At 44.9% G+C, this 22,577-nt stretch overlaps 1 protein-coding gene across 4 annotated transcripts; it reads right to left on the bottom strand.

The window, feature by feature from the left end:
• Window positions 1-111: 111 nt before the first annotated feature.
• CARD19 (caspase recruitment domain family member 19) lies at window positions 112-21,400 on the bottom strand. 4 transcript variants are annotated; one of them, XM_005494330.4, is made up of 6 exons: window positions 21,239-21,400; window positions 15,934-16,076; window positions 13,940-14,093; window positions 10,555-10,614; window positions 8,900-8,971; window positions 112-8,202 (listed from the first exon to the last, which is right to left on the bottom strand). In XM_005494330.4, the coding sequence occupies exons 1-6, from the start codon at window positions 21,255-21,257 to the stop codon at window positions 8,090-8,092; spliced, it is 561 nt and encodes a 186-aa protein (XP_005494387.2). In that variant the 5' UTR covers window positions 21,258-21,400; the 3' UTR covers window positions 112-8,089. The 4 variants fall into 4 exon arrangements, with proteins under 4 accessions (XP_005494387.2, XP_074406305.1, XP_074406304.1 ...); XM_074550204.1 differs by lacking the exon at window positions 21,239-21,400 and adding an exon at window positions 18,798-19,006; XM_074550203.1 differs by lacking the exon at window positions 21,239-21,400 and adding an exon at window positions 18,344-18,485.
• Window positions 21,401-22,577: the final 1,177 nt, after the last annotated feature.

Raw genomic sequence — 22,577 nt, forward strand, 5'->3', positions numbered from 1 at the left:
CAGGCAGTGGTTTAATTTTGTGGGTTATACTAATGTAAACATAACTCAGAACAAGTTCTGAAATAGGCACGCAGGACAACTTCCTTCCTGTATTTATTTTTCACAAACCACCAACTGCTGTAGGACTCTTCATGCCCACTGGCTGTCTGGCATGGCTGTCACACTTCTGATGCTGCTTCCCTTGTCTTTTATTGTGATTAAGTAAGATTTGCAAAACATTCTTAGACATGAAATCTGTATTTTAAGTCTTTGAAGCCTTCAGAGTTCATGTATTTTTTAGCAGACAGAAGCATCTGCAAGTTGCTTTCAAGTATAAATAATTTAATCACAGGATTATTATTCTTTTAAGGCAGGTGCTGCTTTAAAATCCAGGCAAATATCTCAGAGGGGCAGCAAACAAATACATATGTTTGACTCATTCTCTGGTTTGCTGTGCTTTTTCAGAGTTTTTGGTTGGAGGCAAATATCTCTTTTAAAAAGAGGTCATCAATAATGAAGGGAGATGAATTTTCCAGACTCTGTGGGGAGCAGTTCGTGCCAGGTCAGCCGTTTGCTCCTGTTTCATAAGCTCTGGGCAGGGTGAGCACTGCTCATGGTCCTTCTCATTAGTCCCTTCAGCATGCAGAATAGCCTGGGCTGGGATTTTCAGCATAGCTCTACTTACTGAAGCAGGTGACAACAACCATATTTACTGGAACTCACTCTGAGTATTTGTCTTCTAAACCAGGTCACTGCTGGAGCTCATTCTGATGCTGAGTCTTATATAAAACGGGCTGAAGCAGAAAACACCATCCTGGTTTCTGTATCCCGCCAACTGCCATTCAGTTGTTTGAATTAACAACTTCTTTACCCTCAGTGAGTTTGCACGTGACACTCAGGTTGCTGGGAGTATTGATGTGCTGTCAGGCAGGAAGGCTTCATAGTTTTATCTGGAGAGGCTTGATCGTAGGCCAGTGATTGAGGCTGAACAAGGCCAAGTGCCAGGTCCTGTCCTTGGGTCACAACACCCCTGCAGCTCCAGGCTGGGCCAGAGGGGCTGGAAAGGCCCTGGGGTGCTGTGGCAGTGGCTGAACAGGAGCCCAGGTGGGTAAGAAGGACCAGGGCACCTTGGGCTGCTCAGCCCTGGTGTGGCAGCAGGGCCAGAGCAGTGCCCACCCCTGTGCTGGACATGCTGGGGTCAGTTTAGAGCCCCTCACAACAAGAAAGAGCTGCAGGGGCTGGAGTGTGTCCAGAGAAGGGAATGGAGCTGGGAAGGGGCTCAGCCTGGAGAAGAGGAGGCCCAGGGGGGACCTCTTGGCTCTGCACAACTCCCTGACAGGAGGGGGCAGCTGAGGGGTTCTGGCTCTGCCCCTGGGAAACAAGGACAGGAGGAGACAGAATGGCTTCAAACTGTGCCAGGGGAGGGTCAGGGTGGGTGTTGGGAGGAACTGGACAGCACCAGTTCCTGGAGCAGGTGGTGTTTCTGATAGGCCCAAGAGAAGCTGAGCCCAGGTACATTTCTCAGATCTTGGTGCAACTTGAAAAGGGTCTGGGGGAGGCACCAGGACCCCACCAGCCAGTGCATGAGCATCTGCTGGGGGAGCCCATTAGTATTCACAGGTGATCAACAACGCCGAACCAGAGACAGAAGGTGAGACTTCCCTTGAGAAGGAAGTAAACTGAAATAAGTGAGAGAAGGTACTCCAGGAAGAGATAAATAACAACATGGTCATAGCAGGCCTTAGGGCAGAGTTTCCATCAGAGGCTGGGTGGCACCCAGGTGCTGCAGCGTGACGTGTCAGCTGTACTTGGAGTTTCACTCCTCTCCCCATCGCTGAGTATTCCCTGACACTGGAACACGTCCAGCAGCGGTGGGAGGGCAGAGGGGAAGGAGCATGGACAGAACTGACCAAGGAACTTGAGCTGATTGATAGCAGACAGCTCTTGGGCACATCAGGAAGCGAACACACATTGTTGGAAGTACATCTACAGCAAAGAGACAGGAGAAAATGTGGTATATAAAGGCTTCAGCTGTTGGCAGGAATTTCTTCTTTTCACACTTGATCAAATTGTTTTCACTGTATGAAATCATGAAGTCACAGAATCACTGAATCATTTAGGATGGAAGAGATATCAAAGATCATTGAGTCCAACTTTTGATTGACTCCACCTGTAAATGCCTCACCTCATCCTGGCTCGTGATGTTCACGTAGTCCCTGGCTGTGCCAGTCACTGACTGTCAGTGCAGGATACGGTGTGAAACACAGGATACAATCTTTTCAAAATAATATCTGACCAATAATTATCCAACTTCCTAACAGGATGGTGACAAAACATAACCTGCCCTCCTATTGGATACTATGGGTTATTTTGAATTCACTTTTCTCCTCCTCCACAGTCTGTTGAAGATTTTCATGATTCATTTTATGCCTTTGGGTTCTCATAACAAGAACTGTTTACTAACCTGACTGCCTTCCCAAGAAAAGTGCCACAGCTCCAAGTCAGGAACAGAGACTTATCAATAGCTCCTCATCAGGCAAGTCAGGCTTTGTCAGAAATGGAGATGGCAAAAACTCCTTTTTCATTCAGCCTCCTTTCTGATGTTTTCCACTCCTCTTTTTCCAGTCTTCCAGCCTAGAAGTTGTCCCACCCCCTTTTTATATGGTACAAGTTTTAACTAGTTGAGAGGTGAGTGTAAATATGGTGCCATGCTAGGAAGTACCACACCAGGATTACTGAAACATTGCAAAACATTTTCACTGGTACCAAAAATATTTGAGAATAAATCAGCTTCATCACCACCCAACATTGCCACAGATTTCTGGCGTGAAGGATGAAAATAATCTAAACTCTTGGGAAGGCCTAATGTTTCAGATTTGTTCTGGACTTGTGGAAGATTTGGAGGGAGACAGCTATGTGTCTTTACCCTGAAAGAGGAGTCACTTTTTTCTGTGTCAGAAAACATGATTCACCAGGCATGCCAGGGAGAGCATTGCTCAGGAAAGAGAGCCCTCAGGCCTCTCCATCCCTTGTGGAGTTTCAAATCCTGGCAACATGACTTGGGAACATGACTGAACTTCACAAACTGTATGAAGTGCACTAACTGGGGAACATTGGGAGCAAGACACAATGTGCCTGTGTGGGTCACTGTTCTCCTTCATACTCCATAAAAATTCTTTCTTCTCCATGCTAGTAGAAAAACAGGTTTGAAAGCCCCACATCCCAGGTGCACTGGTAGGATGCCTCACAGCCTCTTGAAGGGACCCTGGTTATCACACAGAAGTCCTGCAATCTTCAAACCTGGTATCACTGATAATATTTTGCTTAATTTGCATGTCCTCTTCACTTGCAGACACAGGGTGTGATGGAATGATGTGTCTTATTCATCTTTCCAGAGTCAGGACCAGCCTAGACTCATCCAGGGCTGAATTTCATCCAGCTCAGAATGAGGAATTTACTTCCTACTTGTTTTCTTATTGACTCTGAGATCACCAAGATGAGTTTCACTTGTATCTCACAGGACTCCTAGCTTGGGAATACCCGGAAAGATATCATTGCAATTCTTTCATAGAAACCTGCTATCTAAATTATTACCATTAATAATAATTTTTATTTTCTGCTATAATTTTACCTGTTATACCTGAACTGTGAATTTGGTTCCAATCTGATGTTAGTTATCTCCCTACCTCCTGGCAGAACAGAGTTCTTGCAAAGCAGAGCAAAGTAGCCATGTTAAATTGGCCGTGAGCCAGCTCCAGAGGCACAGGTGAAACAAAACCCAGCTCTATGCAACCATTATGGATCAGGAATATTTAAGAGGCACAGGCATCATCTTTCCAGCCTTCACTGGGAGCTTTTAAAATGAATTAGCTCAGAGCCACAGAGGAAAAACAACGTCAGCTCTCTCAGTTTCTGCTGCAGCGGAGCATTCAGCCCCGGGCACCCCGCAGGACCCGGCTGTGGCACCCAGCACAGCACAGAGCAGCCCTGGGACAGCACCCGCAGGGCTGGAGCACCAGAACACCCCCAAGGTAGCTAAAGCCAGGCCTAAAAAGGAAACAAAAACCACCTGAGTGTGATGAAATATTTTGCTATGGAGATTTGCTGTAAATCGTGCTGTGAGAACATGTCTCGCCAGTGATTTATCCAAGCTTCATGTGCAGTGGCACTCTGGCTGCTGGCACCCGACTTCACCTGTTACCAGTTTGAGAAGCACAGAGTCTGAAAGGATTTTGGCTTTACTAGACACAATGTTATTAAAGATTTATCAACAGTACCACGGCAGAAAGTTTTTCCTTGTGACAACAGTGTAAAGTGGCCTGTGCTCCAAAATAGCAAGGGCAGCTCAGGATTCCCCCAAAATGTTCTTTTATGCCAAAGCAATGGGACTGAATTAACTGGAGCAGTGTTGCTGCACAGCTGTCTCATCTCCTGCCTCTGACTTATTTCTTTCATTTGGCTCTAATAACATCTCTATGCAGTGGGTGAGATGAAGATAGAAAATTTCCCCCTCCCCTGAATCCTGTAATTTTGTAGTTTCATCAGGCTGTTGTTTCACTCATATCCAAACCTTGGTGATGCCCTGATGCTCTGCTCTGGTCCCTTCACCTGGTGCCTGGCACAAGGCTGCTCCTGCAGGGGCAGAGGGCTGGGCACGCTGCCCAGTACAGCCTCCACTACGAGCTGCTCCTCTCCCCCAAGGGCCACAACCCAGCGGCAAGGAGCGGAGCCCAGTTCCCACTCACCAGGGAGGCAGTCCACAGAATGGCACAGGATGAAGAGGATCTCTGCTCCTGATGAAGTTCTCTCAGAGATCCTCCTCCGTGACACTCAGGCCCTGTTCAACAGAATCCAGTGCCAAGCTCTGGGGCTCCTCTTGTCCCCAGAGAGTCAGATGCAATCCTGGCTTGGGTTAGTGACTCTACCTAAGGTTTTAAGTTGTGTCAGGGGAGATTTAGATTTGATATTAGGAAATATTTTTTTTATGGAAAGGGCTGTCCAGCCCTGGCATGGGCTGCCCAGGACAGTGGTGAAGTCACCATTCCTGCACATGTTTAAAAAAAATGTGGATATGGCACTTTAGGACACAGTTTAATGGTGAAGATCGTGGTGGTGCCAGATCAGCCTCAATGGTATTAAGAGCTCTTTTCCAACCTTAACAATTCTATGATCCCATGATTATCCTGCTACAGCAACAATTTCCTTTGGTGGGGTGCTCAACACTCCTCATAGAGGCACCCATGCCAGCAGTTCCCCCTTACCCCAAGGAACAGGCCAGTAACAAAATGAAGTTCCTTTTTAGGTGGCCCCAAGTAGCACTTCAAATGAACTGTGTGTCAAAGTCCCTTTACTGGTGTACCTCCAAGGCTTCATGTGCAGTGACCCTTGGAACTCCCAAAATGACACAAAATCAAGGATTAACCCAAAGACACCCAGTCTTTGAACTAATAAGCCCTGTTTAACTCCAGATCCCTAAACAAGCTAAGCAGAAAAAACCTGCAATTTCGAAATCAGGTGAAAATGTTAAAAATCCTGGTGCAAATACCCAGAAAAATATAACCATGAGAGGCAAGAGCCCAGGAGGGGTCAGTTAGCAGCCACAGGAGGGCAACAACCAAGGGGTGCTTCTGCAAGGAAGACCAGTGCATTAACTACAGAAAAAACAGCAGCATTCTTCTCCCAGATTTTATTCCAATTTAATTGACAGCTTCACCCCATTAAAAAAAGAAATACATTAATTTCTAAAGGAGGTACATCCAGAGAAATTAATACAGGACACAGGCCCTGTGAAGTGCAGCAAACTGATTCTTGCCAGCACAGCCAAGGCATGGCATAACATGGAGTAACATCTGTGCACACAGAATGGCAGGGAAAAGCATCCACAATGGCACATTTTGATCAAATATGTTTTCAATTTATTACAATATGAGAAAAATAACAACAATTGAAAGAAACAAAAGGAATAACTTTGTCTTGGCAAAGGCACTTGTAACTGCAAACTCCATCCAGCAGCTGTAAAGAAGCCCAGTGCATCCCAGAATGAATCATCACTTCATTCCCATTCCAGCTCATCAGGCACATCATCCTTCACCAAGTCCTTTAAATAGCAGTCTGGCTTTAAAGAGAATTGTGCAAATTCTTTGTAGGATCTATCACTTTGCTTCCCAGCTCTCTGCACACAGATGGTCCTGTACTCAGCCTTGAACATTTCCATGGCTCAGTCCAGTACCTGCTTAGCTCCTGGACAATTCCTGCCTACAGCATGGCAGCCAGTGTTCACCAGGAGGGTCTCCACCCTTGGCATGGAACCACCGACAACCCAGCCAGGACAACCTCCCTGCACAAAGTGTCAACCATGTTTATAAATTAGTTACCAGTACAGTTTCAGCAGCAAAGGCCAAGCTGTTCTTGACTTGCCAGGGAAACCAGAATTCTGCAGCTAAACAGCTTCATCCAAGACCCTGCTTGATTTATTCCCAAGTCTGTAACACTGTTTGCCTAAAAGGACCTGACTCCATGCAGGTGCACATGTGCTTCCTCCAGGAGCTGAAAATGGAATTATCACTGTCCATATGTGCTGCAGAGATGTGCTTGCAGAGAAGCAAGCTCCTGAAAGAAAAATATTCAAAGAATGTCTCCCAGCCTGTGCACATGCCAACTGTATAGGCAGCCTGACATTCATTGTTCATATTAATAACTGGCACTAATGAAAGAACAAATTGTTTTCTATTCTTTGCTGTTAGGTCCTTTAACACTAGGATGAACCCAGACTCACTTTTTCTTCCTCCTTCCAGCTCTAACCCTTGGCATAGCTCATTCTGGATCATTTTTTTCCCCTGAGAGATATCCTCATCTCAAGCAACCTCAGGAAGGGAGGAAAATGTAGCCCTAGCCATAGTAAAATTTCCTGTACCATACTGGGAAAGAATTCTTCCCCCAACCCTGGCACAGGTTACCCAGAGAAGCTGCTGCTGCCCCATCCCTGGAAGCGTCCTTTCAAAGCTCTCCAGTAGTTTAATATCTTTCTTATATTGTGATGCCCAAACTGCCCCCAGCACTGGAGCTGAGGCCGCGCCAGCGCAGAGCAGAGAGGGACAATCCCCTCCCTGGCCCAGCTGGCCATGCTGGGCCTGGTGCCCCCAGGACAGGGATGTCCCCCCTGGCTGCCAGGCTGTGCTGACTCATATCCAACTTTCCATCCACTAGGATTCCCAGGTCCCTTTGCATGGTGCTGCTCTCTAGCATCTCATTCCCCAGCCTGTCCATACATCCAGGGTTGCACCATCCCAAGTGCACAATCTGGTACTTTCCCTCGTAGAACTTTACTGGGTTGGTGATTGTCCAGCCCTCCCATGTGTCCAGGTCTCTCTGCAGTCTCCCTTTACTTCACTGGGAAAGGGAAAGCTAAATGAATCTGGAACATTTTCTTGGTAGTCTGAAGTGCTTCGGGTCAGACATTCCTCTCCCTGGAAGAGCCCATGGGCTGGGAAGCAGCCTGCAACAGCTCCAGGGCATTCAAACCAGGGCCAGCAGCTGTGGCAGACTGGGAACAAGGCAGACTGGGATGAGGCACCAACTGGGAATCAGAAGACACAATGAATACATCAAGGGAACTGGCGCCCATAAACTTTTTCCAGGTGCCAGTACACCTGAGCTCAGGCAGTGACTATAAAGGGTCTAGACAAAACAGTTCTGAGATGGAGATCCATTTCTTAGTAAGGGCTTTGAGTGCATGTGTTTAAGTTCTTTTCTTAAATTAATTCTCACAAAAGGAAAGCCAGAGTTCTTCAAACAGTTGTGATCCTTCATTTCAGTATAGAAAACACATATGCAAACATGGCTTCAGACCCATGCGCACTTCAGAGATCATTTTAAAGCTCATAATAAAAATATTTTTATACAAACAATAAATACTTCAAGCATTTACAAAAATAAATGGTCCATTCCCATAAAGAAGGACATTTATAGCTGAAATTTCGAATACATCTGGAGGCAAGGCAATTATTGATTAAGCTAGTTAATAAAATCTTTGGTACGAGTACAGGACATTTTTATCCACTGTTGGCTTCCTTTGGTGTACTGTACAGACAGGCAAAGAGACAGCTTTTCCTTAATTTCTTGACATGTCTTCCAAATACAACATACAAATATTTCTAACATGTCCTCCTATGATAATAGGAGAAAAACCCAAGATTCTCCTGGCTCTTCCTATGACTTGCGTTTCTAAAATGGAATGATGAGAGGAAAAAGAGAAAGTGAACACAGTTAGATTTAATTTTATCTAGGAAGGAACATCTGCAAAAAATAAAAACCAATTAAAAGTAACTCTAGAGGAAAGCCCATTTCCTTCAATTTGTAGAAATCAACTGCCAAGAGAGGTGAACAAGGAATCTGTTCAGATTCATTGCTGCAAGCCGAGACAGGAAGAGACTGATCAGTTGGGGAAGGGGGCAGCTTCACCCCTGAGCACAGCACTGGATGGTGTGGAGCCAGTGTGGACTGGCAGGGGGCAGTCAGAGCCAACACCAGAGCCAGCAGCGTGGGGCAGCTGTAGCTGCTGGAGCTCAGCAAATCCAGCCAGCATCCCCAGCCCTGGCCAGGCTTCCACCAGCTCCCAGGGAGTGTGGGAGCCAGAAGGTTTTGGGTGTGTCCCATGAGTGCTGGGAATCATGACCCATTGCCATAGCAACAGGAGTTCACATCACTACTGCATTTAAAAAGTGCCCCTATTTGTGGCATCTGGAGGCAAAACATCCATTATTTATAGCTCAGCATGTTTGCTGTGCAATTTGTATCCGGAGCTCATTAATGAGTGATGAAACTCTGACCCCCCTGTTAGGGAGCCCTGTCAGATGAGGAGCCCAGCTCGCTGCACCCCTGCTGAGGGAAGGCAGGCAGGAGAAGCCCCTGAGAAGCTCACCTGAGTTACAGCAGTACCAGAAAAGGGCCAGCCCTGCAGCCACGCTGAAACACGCCAGGAAAAACACTGGGCCTACAGAAAATGGCAAGAAAACACATTGAGACAGAGCAGGGCACCAGAAGTTTAGCTCAGCTCACAAATCACCAATTGCTATCAATATGCATAATTAAGCATATTCAAATGAAGCTAACACATTCACAATTCTGTATGTTCTGTAGCTAATGTACTGTGAAGCACATTTATTAGGCTGCAATTAATTTTTACTACAGTTGCTCTGCCACCATTCCCTGTTCCCCTCTGCTCATCTACCAGCTACAGACTATGGCATTTAAGGAAAAGTTTCCAAACCAAATCTCCTGGAAACTGCCTGCCTGGAATTACACAGAGTTTAATGGTGATGGTCAGTACTGATGTTCAATAAAACCTTCCTAATTCATACTTATCCACTGACAAAACAGCATTAAGATTTATATCTGCTTCTTCATTACCTAATACTCTATTTGTAGTTACTATCTCACTACAGAGATACAATTAAACTACACATCTACTTGTAGATACAATTAAGCTACACCTACCAATTTAAGGTCAAGTGTACTGCCTCAACAAATTCCTGGAGCTGACTGTGTGGACAAGGACATTGGAGAAACACCAAAGGAGCCAAAACCAAACAGATTTCGTTGCTCTTTGGCATGTAACCTCCCAAGGAGGGTGGCTAGTGGCCAAACAATCTCTAGTCTGAGGCCAGGTCAGAAAAAAAAAAGTAATAAGTAAAAAAAAAAAACCCAAAAAAACCCCAAAAAAACCAACTACTTCATTTTCTTATTTCCAAACACTTTCTCTGTTCATCCTGTACTGTTATGCTGCAGACAACAGCAGCAATGTGTAAACTCTGAACAGCAATTTGGTTCAATATTCACAGAAACACCACCACCACAGACAAAAATATACATTGAGTTAAACAGTGTTTCTTATTTCAGTTTTTTCTCAGGAAACTGCAAAAAAGGCATAATTCACAGAAGGTGTTTTGAATCTCTCATTATTGTATCTAAATCTCTAAATAAAATACTGAACTTAAATGACACAATAGTTCATTATAAATGGTGAGAATTCTTCATCGTTATTTGAGATTTTCCTTTTCAAAATATCCTACCATGAAAAAAATATTTGTCTCTGTAATCTGGCATTGAACAGAGGAAGGTGAAATGAATTAATATGTTTTCCTACGGAAAATATATTTAAGCTTTTCCTGCCTTTCCATCATTGCTTTCAAATGACTTGTAGTTAAATTGAGAGCTTAAAAAAAATTGAAAAAATTGAAAGCCAGATCAAAAAGTTATTGATGGCTTTATGCAAAATGAATAGACCTTACTGTTCAGGCACTGAAGAAATCACAGGAAATTAAGAGCTTAGCTGTTTTAGTGTAAGTAATACCATTGTAAATATTGATTAAACTCTACAGTCTCTTCAATTTCCTGGCACTGGTTTCCTCGACAGTAACTCAGTACATTTTCCTCCATTAATTCTACTTAACTTGTGACAGTAAACACATCATAAGCCAAAGTAGTTGCTATATACAGTGCAAATTACATGATATAATAAATTGCATCATAATCTGCAAAGCCATTCCATCCGGTGACACTGTATGATTTATTTACCCCTGTCATTTAGCATATATTGCTCCTTGTCAGTGTCTATCTCTGTGGGATCTGGGGTTTCTAGAAATAAAAGCAATACATGAAAAGTTAGTACTCAGCTCAAGCAAACAAACAAACATAATCAGCACATGCAAAATGGTGCAAAACACTGTATTTCAGAAAAATATCCAATATTGACATAAAGTATTAACCTCTCCAATGGTAAACCATTGCTAGAGTTAAAGTTGGACTGACCAAAAGACACTGGCATAGATCATCTGAATGCAACTACAAATGGCTGCAGCCCCACCTCTGATCAGCTTAAGCACTGACCACATAAGTAACATTACACTTTTTTCCTAAGTTAGGAAAGCAGGAGGTAATCCTTCACAATACCAGCAGTTTTCATTGTAATACACAGAAACTCTTTGTTAACAGATGCACTAATCTCAAAACATCTCTATAATTTAATGTATCACCATTCTTTGTTCTTGAGCAAATCTTCAGGCATTGATGTATTTAGCAGGTAAAGCACATAGAAAGAACTTCTTGGTGTAGATTATTTACTAAATGCAGGTCTCAGCTGAAGGCATTCTTTAAAACTCTGTGGGTTCTACATGTTAACATTTGGCACAAGTAATTTCAGCCTCTATCTTTCTGCAAATTCTAGTAGAAAAGGAGGCTGGCCATAGGACAAGGTGTTCAGTAGTTTCCAGCCTGGGCAGAAAGACCCTTTCAGAGCTGCCTTTGTCACACAGATTTGGAGATTATGCTGTCTGCAGAAGGGGGATGCACAGCTGTCACCAGACATGGCAGAAGAGTGACTTTCCATAACACATCACTGATCTGCAACACTGTTTTAGCCAAAGCTTTCTGTAGTCATGCAATCACAGAATCATAAAGGTTGGCAAAGACCTCTATGATCACCAAGTCCAACTGTCAAAGGGCTAGGAGGGTTAAAAAAGGAAAGGAAAAAAAGTAAGAGTTCTGAATCTGGCTGTCAATGAGGAAGAATTTAAGATTGATTGGTTTCCCTCTCTCACATGACACCAGGATGCAGGAGAGGCGCCTTGAAAACTGCCCAGTCCACCCAGGCAGGCATAGGGGAACATCCATCTCCCCTGCTAAAGGATATCCCTCTCTGTGGGGGGACAGGGCATGGCCTGGAGCAGGACAGAAGCATCTGTGCCCTTTGCTGTGAAGCCTGAGAGCCACCAGAGCAGCAAGGATTGCTGCAAAGCCCCCATAAGCTCGGTGTGCCCCTAGCGGCCTCACCCAGCCCGCCCCTTTGAGGAGCTGATGTCCTTCCTAGAAATTCCAGCTAGGAAATCCTCACACTGCACAGCAGAGCACAGACAAATCTCTGCCACTTCTATCGCTGCATGGGGCTGATCCAAGCTTTTATCCTTTAAGTCTATGTCAGCATGGAGAGAAATAAAAACATTTTCTGAGTCCCTTGGAAACACCCATTTGCTTCAACAGCTCTGAGGCTGCCCACACCATGTGCCTTACCTTCCCTCTAGTGGGAATGTTCAGACATTACCAGACACTTCATTGGCAATTTACACTTCAGGCAAAGAAATTTTGTTCTAGCATGAATTTTAAAGCTGTCTTAAAAATTAAAAAGAAATATTTGAAAGGATTTCCTCTGCTGAAAAAATCTGTCATATGTATAGCTGCATGTAATCTATTACAGAACTACGGAGTTCATCCATGAACCATCCATGTCCTCACTGATAATTTCTCCAGCTGTTTGTAAGGCTGCTTGTTTCAGCTCAGCCTGCATTTAGAAGAAAAGCCCCATGTTAGTGATTCTCCTTGTTCTTCATATTTACAAATTCTAGTGGCAGTTCTGTAAATGCTTTGTGCTAAATTTAACAACTACTGCTAAGAGCATTATAGAATGATAGCATGGTTTGTGTTGGAAACCACCCAGTTCCAACCTCCTGCCATGAGCAGGGACATTTTCTGCTGACCAGAGTGCTCAGCCCCCCATAGATTTTGGCCTGTAACACCCCTTGAGCACTTCCAAGAAGTAAAATTCGAGTATCAAATTGTGCGTGTCAGAGGTCTGAAGGATAATATTCTTTAATATTGAAAATGTCCAAGTTCACTTAAATGAAAAGTTACTCCTCATATTGACAAAAGGAGCTTTTCCTGAAGCATAAAGGTGTTTGCAGTTTTAGCTTAAAAAGCTGCACAGATGTTTCTTGACCATTCAATCCAGAATGCAGACATTTGTTTTAATTACAGAACTCTAAGAAGCAGCAAGCACATTAACACAATCATCTAAATATTTATTTCTTAGGTCAACAGAAAGAAACTGCTGAATCTCAGCATACAGTAAAGTTTTAAGTCTGTTCTTTAAATTGTCCTTAGCCTTCTGAGGATGGTAACATATAAGAGTGTGCCAAGATAACAGAGAATTTAATGACTTTTCATGTTTACTGAAGTCAGCAGTTTGCAGCAGCAGCAAAACTGGTTTTGGGTGCCACGAGGAGCTGTATGTTTAATGTGAAGCACTTCTAGCACAGGTATTTGCTATGCAGAGTCTGAACATGAGAAACCCTCACCCTGCCTACTCATGGAAAGCTCAGAGTCACCACATGTGCAAGGATGAGCACGTTTCTGCTCTAGCTAAAAGTGAAAACATCCCACAGACCCTATCCAAGTCTCCTTGTAACGATACATTTTCAAAAATGGCTTGTAGAATGTGCTATTGAACATCTAAAAAGGTTTTAACTCTTAAAAATCAAAACAGTCTTGAAATTTTTCTTCTTAGTGATTACACCAAGACTTCTCAAACTGCTCTTAATTCATAAAGGCTATCTGCTAACTGCTAGTCAGCCTGGCAGAAAAACTTGTTTTTTGACCTCTACCAAAGTAAAAATGATAGATTCAAGACACTTTGATTGAATAGCCTGTTCTCCAAAGCGCACAACTTCTGCAAGGTGAGCATCAGACCAAAGCGTTGCCTCCAAGCTGCTGCAAGGCTCAGTCAGTTGGGACTGGGGCTCATCTGAGATTCTGAGGCAGGATGGGCCCCGACTTCTCCAGTCCAAAAGGGTTCAGGTATGGATGTGGGGTAACCCTGCAGCCTCCCCACGCAGGCAAGAAAATGGTCCTCCACCAGTTTGTGCAGGGTAGATACAAATTACTTCTTTCAAAATGAAAGACAAAATGAAGGAAATTACAATTTTACATCACAAAATCCCCTTATAGCTTTTGGAAAACTCAAGTCATAAGGAATTAAGGTATACCCCAAAAATTATTTAAGTAACTTATTTATTTGTATTATTTATAATCTGTTTAGGTTGTTTAAATTACCTACACTGCATCTGAAATTAGGTTTTGTAATACGCTGGTGAGGAAATCCAAAACTAAATCAACTTACAAATCAACTTACTCAAGATTTTCCTGCTTGGCAGGTCATTAAACAGCTGTTCAGCATTGATCTGCAGAGCCCTGTAAAACTCCTGACAGTGTCTGTCTCCTTTCTTTTGGAGGTGTTTTAGCAGATCTGAGAGCCTGGTATGGAGTGATGCTTTTGGGTTCCTGAACTGCAAGAGAAAAGTGCTCATCAGAAAAGAGAATAAAACAGAAAAGAGATTAAAAGATCAATTTTACTTCACTATACCAGTTATGTAGCTTCTTTATAGAGCTTCTTTGATATTTACTAAAAGAATTTGCCAAGAAGGGAAACCTAAAAAGGACATACATGCAGCGCACAGCCCTGAGCTCCATGTGGTCAGCAGAATCTGATGGAGAGCATATTGTCTCTGCCTCTCCTTCTGCTTTTTTCTGTCCCAATCAAGTGAAAGACACTCTGCATTTGACATCTTCCCTGCTTGTATTGTACAGTTGCTATTGTACAGTTTAATTCTGGCAGCTGTAGATAGAATATTTCAGCAAATCTTATAATTGGAAATAAAGTTTGATGCTTTCAAGTTTGTCCTTAGCTGCCTCGTAAGGATCCCCTAAAAGGCACTTTATACTGTTTATCCTGGTCCCAGTACTGGAGTGTTCATCATCCCAAGATTTCATACTTCATGGGGTTTTTTTGTTTCCAGCCAATTAACTGCTGTACACCCACTTCAACAGTCACAATTCCCATTACTCAGGTTGGCAAACAGCTGCAGTGGGAAATACATTTTTTCTGTAGTGCTAAATGTGATGAGTATTAGCAGACCTTACAAAGAGAAGGAAAATGCATCTCTAGCTTTACACATCAAACCATTTTCAGTTTATTGCAAAAAAATCCAAATCCATTCTCAGCAAAACACCATATTTCATAGCAGCACAGTGGAAAACCTTTGTAGCATACTGAGTTGGGAACAATTGCTGCTTGAGGGGGACACGAATGCCACAGATTTTACACAATACTTCTTATTCTGACAAAATTCCCACAGGTCTTCCAGATACAGCTGAGATTATAAGCTTCCTAAACATTCAATAGAGTTGACACAAACTTGCCTGAATCTATTAAAAAGCAGTTCATTTCTGCCTAAGTGCAGAAGTCACAAATCATGTTTCAGATTCTTTATGGTTTATTTTGAAGCTCTTGAGGGAAGTGGCAAGACTGGCTCAGTAAATGATCCAGCTCTGCTCTACACCACAAAACACTATTTGTCTCCATGAAGTTTTGATTCTGGTAGAATTGGACCTATTTTTCCTCATGTTCAAATACTGATACACCAAAACTCTTTGCAGACATGAAGCCAGGAGAGGGTAAGTACAAACTGTTGTAAGTAGGATTGTGGAAGCTCTTAGCTGACTTTAATTTTGTCTCCACACAAAATTAGAAGCTTTTTTCTTCCTAAAAAGAGCTACTCATTTTTGAAAGCTTCACTTCAAGGAGAGTGGCCTTCCTCCATACATGGTGGCACCACTGCAAGATATTATTAACTCCACCCAATTCCCACAGCTCCACACTTACTATTGGGACTAACACCCCCCACTTCTCTACCAATACTTAAAATTATTAATTCGTTACCAAAACTGATTGAGCTAATATAGATGATTTTGTGGGCAGAGATGGATGCAGCACAGATCATCCGGTGTGCCACTCCACACCACCTCATGGGAGCAGACAGGCATGTCAGGCATGTGGTCACAGGATGGGTGCCCTCCTGCCCAAGGACTGGCTGCCCCTGATCATGGCAGGGACTGTGGCATTAAACTGCTGCTGAAGAGAGCATTCTCTCCCATGACCACTTGGCACAGCGAACGTGCCAGCCCTGTGACTGCTCCTCTTGCATGAGATGCCAGACATAAGTGGTCAGCAAGCAGGAGGTGAGGCAGGCTGGCTGCATGTGGCACCAAGAGTTGTGTCAGGAAGAGGGCAGCTGGGGTAGTGAAGCAATACAGCAGTCAGAGACACAGCAAAACTCCTCAAATTACCTTTTCTGCTTCTTCATTGGTAAGAATTTGGGGATAGACTCTGTTGAGCTGAAGAACTATTTTATCAACCACTTGCTCATTCAGTCGGCTAGTGCTTGTAAGGAAATACATGTCATGCTGCAGCCGATGGCAATACGACTGATCTAAAGATAAAATAACACAGAAGAAACCAATGCAGTTAATTAATAAGCCATTTTAAAATTCCATAAATTTCATTTTACTACCACTGATTAAATAGCTCAAATACAATTATCACCACCACCTAATATTAGCAAGCTGAACTATCTGTTAGGGAAACATAACACTGCCATGTGCTTTTCAAAGACTCGTCCACTTGAAATTCCACAAATCAGAACTTCTGGCTGGTCACTCCTACTGCCTCTCTCCTTCCAAAGGGAGAAGGCTATAAATCATTTAGAAGTCAAGTTCTGAGGGATATTTAATCAAACACAGCCTTAAAGTTAATGAATTACTGCAGATAAATACTCTATCACTTATGAAATCAGATTATGACATTTAAGGCACCTGCAAGATGCTTCTCCAGTCCAATGGGACGCTCCCATTCTGCTCTTGGAAATAATAAGGCTCATAAAAAAACTTATCATACATGACCATAAGGTGCCAGATTGTCTGCTAGAGCACCTGCAGAAAAAACATCAGGGACACCCTTTCTCAAGTTCTTCAAACAGGGAGCTTGTCAGACAATTCCCAACAGAGGAAGGGATGTGCCAGACCCTGGCAGCAGCCAGAACGCTGGACAAACCCATATAAAGCACTGTGCTTTATGCACCTGTGCTGAGGTGTGTGGACCCTTAAAGCTGTCACTAGCCACTGGCACAACACAAACTGGAACTTTCAAGTTACATTGGTTGCTAAAAACCCCTTTGTAATTTTGTTTCTGCTTAACTATTTTTAGCATAAAACTCTCATGTTGCTTTCTGTACAAGAAACATCAAACAGGATTTTGTTTGTCACAATCCCCTGCGTACATTTCTTCATGATCTACTTTCACTGCCTTTCTGGATAAAGCCACAGGGCCCTAAGGAGTTGCACTGCCACTTCATATTTATCACAGTAAATTAATAAGTACAGCTGCATTTCAAATTTGTAGGCCGAGATCAGCCCTTCCCTGCCCAGCTGCAACATGCAAGCACTCTCATCCACACCCAGGTCCTGGGAGCTGCCAACCACCTTTAGTCAGGCAGGTACACACTCCCAATTCCTAAGTCCAACAATATTTACATAAGGACTCTGGACACTGTCTCTGACACCACTGTATCTTTATTATGGTTTCATCTTTGGTTTGTTTTCCCCTTAAAAGCCATCTTAAGTTTATCAAGCAAACAAACAGGATCATTAAGGAGATAAATTTAAATACAACAGACATGAAAACTGGTGCAGCTCTCTGATGTTCCCCGGAAAACACAGAACTTGCAAACATCTATTCCAGAAAGCTCAGTGGTGTCTGCTGTGCAGTGCAAACATGAGTTGCTACTCCCTGTAAAACTCCTGGGTGATTTTCATAAATATACAGAAAAGCTGGCAACTAAAACCTGGAAGGTTTGGATCTGATGATCAAACCATTTGTACATGTCCATAAGAACTCCTTTCAGAAGCATTTCAGGAAGAGGAAAAAGTCTCTCTCAACAAAATGTTAGCTTAACACTAATTTAGTTTTGACTCTTCCCTTTCAAGATCACAAGAAAGGAATGCCAAGGATTTACGACTGGCTGCACAGAAATGGTCTTGAGAAGATCAGATGGCACTGGTTACCGAACACACCCACGAAGAGCAACTGGTCTGTTCCTCTGGGCTGAAAGGATGACAGAGAGGTGAAAAACAAGATGCCACCCTCCTCTGCTACTGTCGCCCACTGCCATGTGCTACTGGCAAGTTACCAAAAGTCAAGGGACTCTGACAGCAAGTCAAGAGAATCACAGAATCATTTAGGTTGGAAAAGAACCTTAAGACTTTTGAGTCCAACCATCAATCCAGTATCATCACCATGTTCAGCACTAAACCATGTCATGGAATGCCACATCCATACGTTTCTTGAACATATCCAGGGGCAATGACTCCACCACTGCCCTGGGCAGCCTGTACCAGGCATGGGCAACCCATACCAGGCCTGGGCAATCCTTTCAACGAAAAAATGTTCCTTAATACACAACCTAAACCTCCCCATGCGGAACCTGAGACTGTTACCTCTCATCTTGTCACTTGGTGCTTGGGAGGAGACACACCCACCTGGCTACACCCACCTGTCAGGGAATTGTAGACTTCAACAACTGCAGTGAGCAAAATATTAAAAAGCATTTGATACTAGAGTGCGACATTAGGTTACGCACAGTCCCAATCCTTCAAGCTCCATAAGACGGCTAAAACAACGGGAGTCACCAGGAAAACTAACCTGTGTGCTCCCCAGGTGCACAATCCCAGGGAGCTGGATGGAGGCTGGGAGCAAACAGCAGACTCCGCTGCCACACAGCAGGCAGCCGGCGTGCCAGGGTGTGAAACGTGGCACGGCCCGGCTACCCCGGGCACGCCAGGCCGGGGCTCCGCACGGCCCTGCGGCCCCGAGCCCCGCGCCCAGCCCCGCCCCGCCCGCCGTCCCACGGCCCGCCCGTGCTGGGCCCGGCAGCGCTGCCCGGGCCGGGCCGGGCCGTGTCCCGGGGCGCTCAGCCCGCCCCACGGCCGGGCCGCGGACCGAACCGCCGGGGCCACCGCGCTGGCGGGGCCACTGCGGGGCGCGGCGACACCGCGACATTGGCGCTGCGGCCCCGGAGGCTCCGGCCGGGCCTGGGAGCGCGGCGGCGCTCGCCAAGCAGCCGAGGATCCCCGGACCCTGCCCGTCCCGCACTCACCGGCCATGGCAGCCCCGGCCCCGCCCGGCCCGCGGGCTGCGGCCTTCGGCCTTCCTGCCAGGCCGGGCCGGGGCGGGGCGGGGCGGCCGGCGCTGGGCACCGCCTCCCGGGCCCGGAGGCAGCGGGGGAAGCCGGGGCGGGGGAAGCGGAGCGCAGGGCCGGGGGCAGCCGGGGCGGTACCGGGGCAGTCCCCCCGGAGCCCACACCGGCGTTCCTACCGCCTTGACCTCCGAGGTAAAACATTTCTTCAAATGTCTGTGCTCACCAGCCCGTCCCGTGTGGAAACATGAATTTACACTTGCACAGCCACAAGTTTTTAAACTATTAAAGCCGCGATTTCTTTTCCCAGAAGAAATTACAGTGTCCAAAATACCATGTCTACATCTTCACAACATCCATGCAGAATTTAGATTTTCCTTGTGCTGCAGCACAACACGCATTTCAGTGCAGCTGGACACGTAAGGTGCATTGGGCAGGTAGTGACTCAAGCCCAAGGAGCAGGGACAATTTATCTCATAGAAAAAGTTTCAGTGAAGCATGTAATTAGTTGGGATAGTTAACTTTGTGAGAGAAAAAGTACAAGCAAATCTGTGGATGTAAAACCTGCTATTTGCCCCAGATTTCATCAACAATTAATTACCTAGCAAGGAATGGAAGAGAATATGCCTTGCTAGGGATAAATGCTGCAGAGGATTGAAGCATTGTCAATTGCTGTGACATTCATGGTGCATATCCTTGAGAAGATTAGTAGAGTATATACATCCTGAGTTTATCCTATTTACCCTCCGGAATCCAGATCATCCTAACAGCACGAAAATACATTTTAAAATTATTATTATTATTATTATTATTATTATTATTATTATTATTATTATTATTATTGCCAATGGAGACCTTGATCATATCTGCATTGGTGTGATTTTTGGCAATGTGTTTTAGTAAAGAAACAGAAATTTTGGGAAAAGTAACTTGGAATTTTGTAATTCCTCTTGTGATATATTTTAACGTGATTTTGGATGGGGCTGAGCTACCTGGCACAGTGGAAAGCGCCCCTGCCCATGGCAGGGGTTTGGAACAAAATTATGTTTAAGGTCCCTTCCAACCCAAACCATTCTTGTATTCTATTATTCACTTCCATATGCATATTAAAACATTACAGCAAGAGGGGTTGCCTAATATTAAGAAGCAGTGGGAGAATGCCATGCTGAGAATTTGTTTTTATGACCCCTTTATACCTCCGTGAATTCACTGCATTTTGTGCTCTACTAAAAAGTTTCCCTGGAAACTTTTAGAAATTTTAGAAGTTTTAAATTTAAAAGCTTTTAGAACTTTTGAAACTAGTAGAATCTAAACCACTAAACAGAAAACCTAGTCATCTTAGTGCGATATGGACTGAAATCTCTAGTATAAATCTACATGTTTTTCAGCACACAGTGATTCAAAGCACAGTGAGTGAAGTGGAAACGAAAATCAATCCCTCAGGAATGCTGCGATGTACAGTGCCGCACTGCCTGGAGATATTTTTGTCCCGCAGACTCAGATAAATCCACAAGAAGCAGAGGTTAAACATATCTCCTCTCATGGCGGCGGCACGCAAGACCTCTGCGGCAGGATCGCTGTCAGGTTCGCTTTGCAGGCAGAGCCTGGCGCAGCCCCCAGCAGAGGCCGCGGCCGTGCCCGCGCTCCTCGGGAGGGAGGGAGGGAGGGAGCGGCCCGGGCCGGTCCGACCGCCCCCAGTGGTGACAGTCCCGCCCCGCGACAGCCACACGCGCAGCCGGGCGGGGAGGCGGCATCGCCAGCAGCGAGGGGAGAAACGCGCCCTCACCCCGCTGCCCGACAGAGCCCAGAGCCCTTCCAAAACCCGGGGTCACTTCAGCGCTCTGCCTCCGCGCTCAGCGGCCATGCGAAGTGACCTGCACAACGTTCCTTTTCCCAGCAGACTGATTTCCTGCTTAGCTAATCTCAAAAGCCAGTACTGTTTCCTCCCGCTAAAGAGGCCAATTTGTTTATTTAAGCGAACTATTTTGCTTACTAAATAACACCCTTGTCCTGGCAACATTATCGTGTAGTGTTCTATCTCTTAACTGTTGGATCACAATTCGCTTTGTTGTTTTCCCACCGCCAGAGGACTGAATCTCTTTAACAACAAATTAAATCTAGATAGCGCAAGCAGTTCCTCTAACAGTCTTTCTTTGTGCTTAAGAAAACACAATCAAGTATTTTTTAAAAAGGTCAGATAGCGCACGAGGCTCCCTTCAGTAAGTTTCAGTCAATAATTTACGAAAAGAAGCTCTAAGAAGGGGGAAAAACGTGAAGGCAGTGACGGGTTGGCCACTCCCTTCAGAGACACTGCCCCTCTGTCTCTGAACTCCTGTTCCCGCAGATTTGCACCTTTCAGACCCTTGTTTTGCCCAAATTCCTCGCTACGAATGTGCACTTACAGCTTCTGTAGAACATCATCCATGGGTTTCGGGGTGGGTGTGTGCCGTGCCCGGCACACGTCCCACGCGGGGCGCCCGCAGTGCGATTCTCCTTGATGGGATAAGCGGAGGTCACGGGCAACTTGGAGAAGCGAAAGTAAAACAGGGAGGGAGCGAGTCCAGTTGTGACAGCCGGCAGAGCTCCGCCGGCAGCGGGGGGCGGCTGCTCCTCTGCGCCTGGGAGGCAGCAGCAATTTGCTGATGATTTTAGGGGACGTATAAAATTTTAGCTCTGAAAACCAAGATGTTTGTTTGCTCAGAGTTATGAAGGCTTTTTGTGCGTATGCTAGTAATTTCTAGAGTTGCTTTGCACATAAAATGGGTTATTTTCCAGTATTATTTATATAGTCAGAGTATGATTACTCGTATGATTACTTTGTTGGCTAGAATGAGATGAAGAAAAGAATTATCTGACTCCAAACACAAAAGCAGAAGCTGTGCTGCAAATTCCCAGCTCTTTATTCCTAACCAGTTAAGCCAAACCGTGAAATGGGAACAGAACTGACTTGGATGAAACTTCCCCCAGAGGGTGCTGGCAGTGCCCAGGCTCCCCAGGGAATGGGCACGGCCCCGAGGCTGCCAGAGCTGCAGGAGCCTTCGGGCAGCACTGCCAGGGATGGACAGGGTGGGATTGTTGTGGTGTCTGGATGGGCCAGGGGCTGGACTGGATGATCCCTCAAGGTCCATTTCAACTCAGGATATTCTATGATAGCCTGGAGCATCCACAGGTCTGGAAACCCCTGGTCAGTTGTAAGTTCCTGTATATTCACCGTGTACCTGGTGAATTACACACCCCTGGTTCTGCTCTATGCTACCCTATCATTGGAAATTTTAACAGCATAAGTAAAACAAGAAGATGATGCAGATAATGAAAAAATTGTGTATCTCAGTCCTGGCACAAGGGAATAATGGGCATGTAGAATAAGTGTATAGTGATCACAAATAGTCCTGGTAAATACTGCACAGATTCTGGAGAATGAACAAACATGTTCAATACTGCACTTGGCTCCTTATCTAAAGCACAAATCAAATTGTACCCATGAAAAAATACTCAGCTAATTATTTTTTAAAAAACCAAACAATTGAATTCTTTGAAGATAGGAAGCAAATAAAATTGTTGGAGCATCCTCCCCTTAAAATAGGTGTGTAAATAAACAGTTGACAGATTTGGCAAAGTGACATTCTGCAGAGCTGTGGGAAGGGAACAAAGCCACTTCAGGTACACGTCCTCACATGGAAGTCATCCCTGTGCCAGCTCTGGGCCTCACCTGACCCCCAGAGCCAGGAATGAACGAGAGGA

This window comes from Zonotrichia albicollis, chromosome 12 (genome assembly GCF_047830755.1).
Source record: "Zonotrichia albicollis isolate bZonAlb1 chromosome 12, bZonAlb1.hap1, whole genome shotgun sequence".
Taxonomy (NCBI): Eukaryota; Metazoa; Chordata; class Aves; order Passeriformes; family Passerellidae; genus Zonotrichia; species Zonotrichia albicollis.